Here is a 6,393-nt window from a genome sequence, read left to right on the forward strand (position 1 = left end):
TAAATTAAACCTCAATTAACCTTACTAACCCCTCCCCGAAAATCCTGCAAATTTAGTGTTTTTGAGAAAAACATGAGACCATTCTGTTGTTTTGTTTTTTGGTGTCAGGAATTAAATCCAAGGGCCCTTAAGCACTGAGCCACATCCCCAGTACTTTTTATTTTTAATTTTGAGGCAGGGTCTCACTAAGTTGCTTAGGGCCTCACTAAATTACTGAGACTAGCTTTGGACTTGTGATCCTCCTGTCTCAGCCTCCAAAGTCGCTGGGATTATAGGCGTGTGCCACCACACTGGGCTTATTCTGTTGATTTTTAAACAAATATTGTACAATGTGAAAGTATTTTTAAATTATCATTTTTATTTTCTTTTCAAGACCCCAAACAAGATTGTTCTCTTTTTTGAACTGAGAAACTAATTCATTTCACACTTCTACCTTCCATATGCCAACAGAGCAGTCTTTGAATTAACATTGAATTATACATTGTATAGGACTCCATAGATGTAATAACTATATCAAGAAAATTACTACCTATTCATAAATACATCCTACATCACTTCTTAATACACTACTATACTCCACATCATTTACAACCACAAGAATGGTGAGTTATACACCATGTCAGTATGATGTCAAAATACATTCTTCTGTCGTGTATAACTAAAAAGACAAATTAAAAAAATAAAATAAAGGGCTGGGGATGTGGCTCAAGTGGTAACACGCTCGCCTAGCATGTGTGAGGCACTGGGTTCGATTCTCAGCACCACATAAAAATAAAATAAAGATACTGTGTCCACCTAAAACTAAAAAAATAAAATAAAATACACTCCAATTTTCCTACCTCTAAACCATCAGGGTTAGCCAGGCTTGGTGGCACATGCCTATAATACCAATGGCTCAGAAGGCTAAGGCTGAGGATCTCAAGTTCAAAGCCAGCCTCAGCAAAAGTGAGGTGCTCCTAAGCAACTCAGTGAGACCGTGTCTCCAAATAAAATATAAAACAGGTCTGGGGATGCGGCTCAGCCATGAGTGCTCCCACTACCAAAAAAAAAAAAAAAAAAAGTCATCTAATTCTTTTTTTTTTTTTTAGTTGTTGACAGACCTTGTTTTATTTATTTATATGTGTTGCTGAGAATTGAACCCAGTGTCTCACACTTGCCAGGCAAGCGTGCTACCGCTGAGCCACAGCCACAGCCCTAAAATCTAATTCTTAACTTGCTCTTCAAGATATCCTGTACTCCTGCACTTTTAGCCAAAGCCTCCATTTTCAGAATGAATTCCCACTCCTCTCCCTCTTGATACCTACAGCATTAACAAAAATCTCACCATTACCTACCCACAAACTGTTTTTCGTCTCTACTCATACATTTGAGCAGGCCTAGTGCCACCCTTTTCATAATAGGTCATGCTTTCTTAGCTACATCATTTAACACTTTCACAAAAGTATCTGCTTCTGTGTCTTTCACTCCTAGATAGAAAATACACTCAAATCTAGGAACAGGAATGTATAAATCTTTATAAGACCAACAATTAGGGCTAAGTAGTAATCCCTGAATATTTGTTAGATTAACTGACTGTTTAACCTCTTTCAACTAGAATCCCTTGTGCCTGTAGGATGGGCTCAAATACCATTTCTAACAAGAAAAAAAAAAAAAGATGAAGGAACTATGCTGGTTTAAATAGCTTACACAAGAAAAGCAATTCCCCATTTTGGTCACAATCTCCTTTATTGTTTCCACTAACTTTGTTCTACCACTGCAAAACCCAGATATCCTGACTCCTCTTTATCCCGTAGACTATCAGCTCCTTCCTGGCATTACTGCTCTTTTCACCAAATAGTCAAACACAGTTACCAAAAACCTTCAATGTCTATTTTTCTTTGACTTCCAGTCACACTTTAACCTTGAAACAAGCAATTAGAAGTTATTCCATGTCTCCTTTGAGTGTAAAAGCTTATGATTGAAATTTTAACATTTTATAGGCACTTACCATGTGTGGGCACAATGTCCTTTGCAAAACCCTATGTTACATGTAAAGAAACAGACCAAGAAAACCTCTTAACTTGCCCAATTCAACACATTAAAAAAAAGTAAAACTGGCATTTGAACTAAGGCAGTCAGCCTCCATAGCTCTAACATCCAGCCACTGAGCTATGATGCTTCCGAAATGTAAGGCTTATCCCACTTACACTCAGAACTGATCAAACAATCATTTCCTGTCAACCCTTTCCCCAAAAGAATGTTCCAATTTTGATAAGTCTCATTCATTCAAAAACATATTTACTCAGTCACCGAATGAGTTATTTCCACATTCAACGCTGTCATTGAGACCAAAAGCAAGAGTAAAAGACAAGATCCTTGTCTTCAAGTCCTCAAAGCCCTCACTCTCAGCAAACAAATCAAAACAGGAATTTGCATTTTACATGGAAGTTACACAATGTACTCAAAGTTTCATAACTAGCAAATAATAGAGCCAGGATTTAAAAACCAGTCAGCATCAGAGTCCAAGTTTGTTAGTATGTCATCAAGGTCACAGATATTCCATTAGGCTTTAATCATTCAGTTTCTCAACCCCATACTACTAAAATACAATCTATACTGATTAATTCATTCAACTGTGGTTGGAAATCACTCCCAATGTTTTTGTTCCTTGTACACAACATGCTTGTTCCCATCTCAGAACTTTATAATTTCCTAAACACTCTTCCTCTAGATCTGCCTCCTCATGACTATATTTCAACTTAAACACCAGCTACCAAAGATCTTTCACAATCATGTCCCTTAAAACAACCCAACTACAAATGCTCTATCACATGAAATTGGCTGCATTTCCTACATAGTTACCTATCACTAACTGAAATTACCAGTTGTCTATTTCTCCCACTAAAGTGGAAGTTCTAAGACAGTAGAGACCTTATTTATTGAGCTCACTGCTACATCTTCAGCCCCTACGATGGTGCCAGGCACACAGTAGGCCCTTTATATTTACAGGATGAATGTCACAAAAACGTGCTAGACATTCAGATTACCAAAATGAATGAATATTATCCTCCACAAACTCCCAGTCTGTATATTTCCTCCCTGTCTAAATAAAGACCAGCCCCTATTCTTCTCAACAAACTAACTTTCCGCCTATCAGCTTAAACTTGCTCCTGAGATAATCCACTGATATGTTTCTATCAATTATCCCCCCCTCAATTCTTTAATCTCTCCCTCTCCACTTACCCTCCCATATTTTAATACCCTACCAGCCTCCAACACTTCCTGATTCTTTCTTCAATCCTGATCTCCCCCAGGCTATTCCCATTCACTCCTCACCCCATCCCTCTACTATAATCTTTTCCTAAAACTTCTCAGTGACCTAGAACATGTGATTAACTTTCTTCAGCACTTAACCCTTCTGAAAAACACTTTCCATCTATTTTCCTAGGGCCAGAGATGTTATCCTCTCTTGATTCTCTTTTTAATTTTCTGATCTCTTTTTTAGTTTCCTTATCTCCTTTCTCTCACACCTTCAAACTTTTTGATCACTAAAACTCCATCTATTCTCAATCCATTCTCTAACTAAAGCTTTAAACAAATAATTATATCACGCATTAAGCTCTTCTTTTCCATTCACCTTTAATAAGAAATGTGATCGAATCCTTAATCAAACTTCAATAAAGAGTAGCTGCAAGCTAAAACTTAGAAAAAAATAAGGCAAACTATCATAAACAATAATGTTATAAACAAGCATTAGTAGATAATATCAATATCATAAGTCTGGCTTCAGTATTTCTTGAAATACCTAAACCAAAGTGATTTCTCATCACTTTGTACCAAAATAAACCAAAGACTAAAGATCATTCACAAATTTTATGTGCATGATTAACCAATATTAATTTTGTCTAATAACTGTTAATAATTTCTAGATCCACAGAAATCACATTATTGTACAAATAAAGTAGTTGAAAGTCAAAACAGGAATATACCAGTCACAAATTATTGTATGTCTGGGAAAAAACATAAAATAATTTTAAACCTTTGAGAGAGATAATAATTTTTGAGTGTCACAATTCAGAGACTTGAAGCTCAAAACTATACCTAATTATCAGAGCAAACTCTCTCTGTGGTTTTGTGTTATTTTCAAAAACATTAGCAAGAAACAGACTTGCACCATTCTGGCTTTCAGTCTAGATAGCAAAGGGCAGTTACACATCTTTACATATCCATATGATAAAATTATTCATGTGCTCAATTCCATAAACAATCATACACATGAGAAAAGAAGGGTGTGAACAAAGCTCCATCTTCACAACTGTCTCAATGGAAAAAGCACAATGCATACTGATAAACTACAAATACCTGACTTACAGCCTAACCACTCAGGAATGGAAGAAAAAAGAGATCTGGTTATTACCTAATAAACTGCACATTCAGTAATACTGTATACTCATTTGACAAAACCCTACTATGCTTTCCTAATGCACTGCAAGAAGCTGTGGGAAGAAATGAAGGCAACTCCCAATTATCACTGTCAAAGCTGCTGAAACAAGTCAGTCACCATCCTTCAGGGTGTGTGGCAAGTAAGGGCATGGGAAAGAAAACAATGGGAGAGCCCTTGGCAAAAAAAGGTACCCACATTTAAAGAAAAAGAAAATGAAAGTGAATGAGCATCTACATGGAGGAAGCTAAAGGTGCAGGCTTTAAATGAACAAGATCTAGGAGCTAATCAAATTTTCTAACTGATAGCAGTTGTACATCATACCAGTTGTCATATTTTGAAGTTTTTCAGCTTTCCTTTTTCCCACAAAATCCCCTCTACTCTATAAGTACCGGAGGAAATAGAACAGAAAATGAAGGGAAATGGCCGATGGGATATGAGAACACAAGAGCAGCTACAAACATTTCTAGAAGGCCAAAAGGCCCAGTTATCTAAATACAGCTCTGAAAATCTTTATTAGACACTTTCTCATCTACATATCTACATAAATCTCCATCTGCAACTCTTATTCATAAATCTCTTAAAACGAAACGTCTAGCCTGATAATCTAAAACTCATTCTACAAATAATGACACTAACCTTAACCTATACCATTGCTCCCCTTAGAAAAAGGCAGACTTCTTCCATAGAGGGTAGCAAAGAGAGAAAAGAATGTCATCTGGGGGTGGGGGGGCGTGCAAAATAACATTGCCGCAGAGACACTAGAAACGCCACTTTCCTCACCACTCTCGCAATTTCTATTCGTGTTACCTTTTTATCCCCTACCTATGCCTCCTCCTTCCTCAACAATACACATACGTGTCACAAATGACCAGCACCATCACCTTTTCTAGCATCACAGGCTACGCTCCCACCCTCCATAAATCCCCACATAGACAGACATACACACACATGCGCGCGCGCGCGCGCGCGCACACACACACACACACACACACACACACACGGAGGTGACACTACAGCCACCGCACCCTCTTATCTCGATAAGTGCTCTACCACCAGCATCAAGCGCCCACTGAAAGACAGCTCAGTATACACATACATGGATACACACGGGTGCACACGCGACATGTGGCACAAGTAAAGAAACGCACCTGGAGGCCGGGTGTCCAGCACTGCTACCCCCCAGGTCCCTGTCACTGAGCGCAGCTGTGTAAATCCTCCGGTAGCGGTCGGCCAGGGCCCGTCCTGACAGCAGCAGCTGGTAGTGGCCCCGAGAGTCCAAGGTGGGCAGCCCCAGCCCCAGCCCCGCAGCAGCCACGGAGCCCTCGGGAACCGACATGAAGAGCGCCCCCGGCGCCGGGGAGGAAGAGATTGTGGCGGCTGGGAAGAAACCCTCCCCGCCGGGCCCCGAGGAGGAGGCGACGGGGGAGGCAGTCGCTGCGCACATCATCATCCTCGCCGCCGCCGTCGCCGCCTCGTCCCCGCGGGCCGGGAGGGCAGACACGCGCGCGCACTTACACCCCTTGCCAACGACGACGGCTCTGGCGGCGGCCTCTGGCTCCCGCAGCAGGGAGACTACAAAGACAGCGACCTCCTCCTCCTTCTCCTCCTCCCCCCCGCGCCGCCCTCGCCGCTACTGGGGCCGCTCATCTAACCCCGCCACCCCGGGTGTGTAAGGAGGAGGCGGTGCCGCCGCTGCCGCCGCCACCGCTGCCACCACCGGGGGTACCCGCAATGGGAAGCTGCCGGTCTCACTGAGCATGCGCCAGGCCTTGCACATGCTCAGTAACTCGAGTCCGTCTCCTCCCACCCCGCCCCTCCTCTACCACTGCTCCCTCCGCCTCTGGGCTTGGGGTGTGGGGGCAGTCTGGCGGTGCAGAATCTACAGAAAAATCCACTTCTCCGTGTTTTACTAGCAGCATGAGCAACTAAAAGGAGACAGTGCTTGGAAGGCTGTCAGATAAGGGCGCCTG

The 6,393-nt window shown here is 41.6% G+C and overlaps 1 protein-coding gene across 4 annotated transcripts in view; it reads right to left on the minus strand.

Annotated features, from left to right (window-relative positions):
• Mycbp2 (MYC binding protein 2) overlaps nt 1–6,127 on the minus strand; it is a 280,426-nt gene extending 274,299 nt beyond the window's left edge. For all 4 annotated transcript variants that reach the window (XM_026407494.2, XM_026407493.2, XM_077795218.1 and 1 more), the window contains exon 1: nt 5,572–6,127. In XM_026407494.2, coding sequence (XP_026263279.2) covers nt 5,572–5,873 — 302 coding nt within the window. In that variant the 5' untranslated portion in view covers nt 5,874–6,127. The remainder of the gene's footprint in view (nt 1–5,571) is intronic.
• Nucleotides 6,128–6,393: the final 266 nt, after the last annotated feature.

This window comes from Urocitellus parryii, chromosome 2 (assembly GCF_045843805.1).
Source record: "Urocitellus parryii isolate mUroPar1 chromosome 2, mUroPar1.hap1, whole genome shotgun sequence".
NCBI lineage: Eukaryota > Metazoa > Chordata > Mammalia > Rodentia > Sciuridae > Urocitellus > Urocitellus parryii.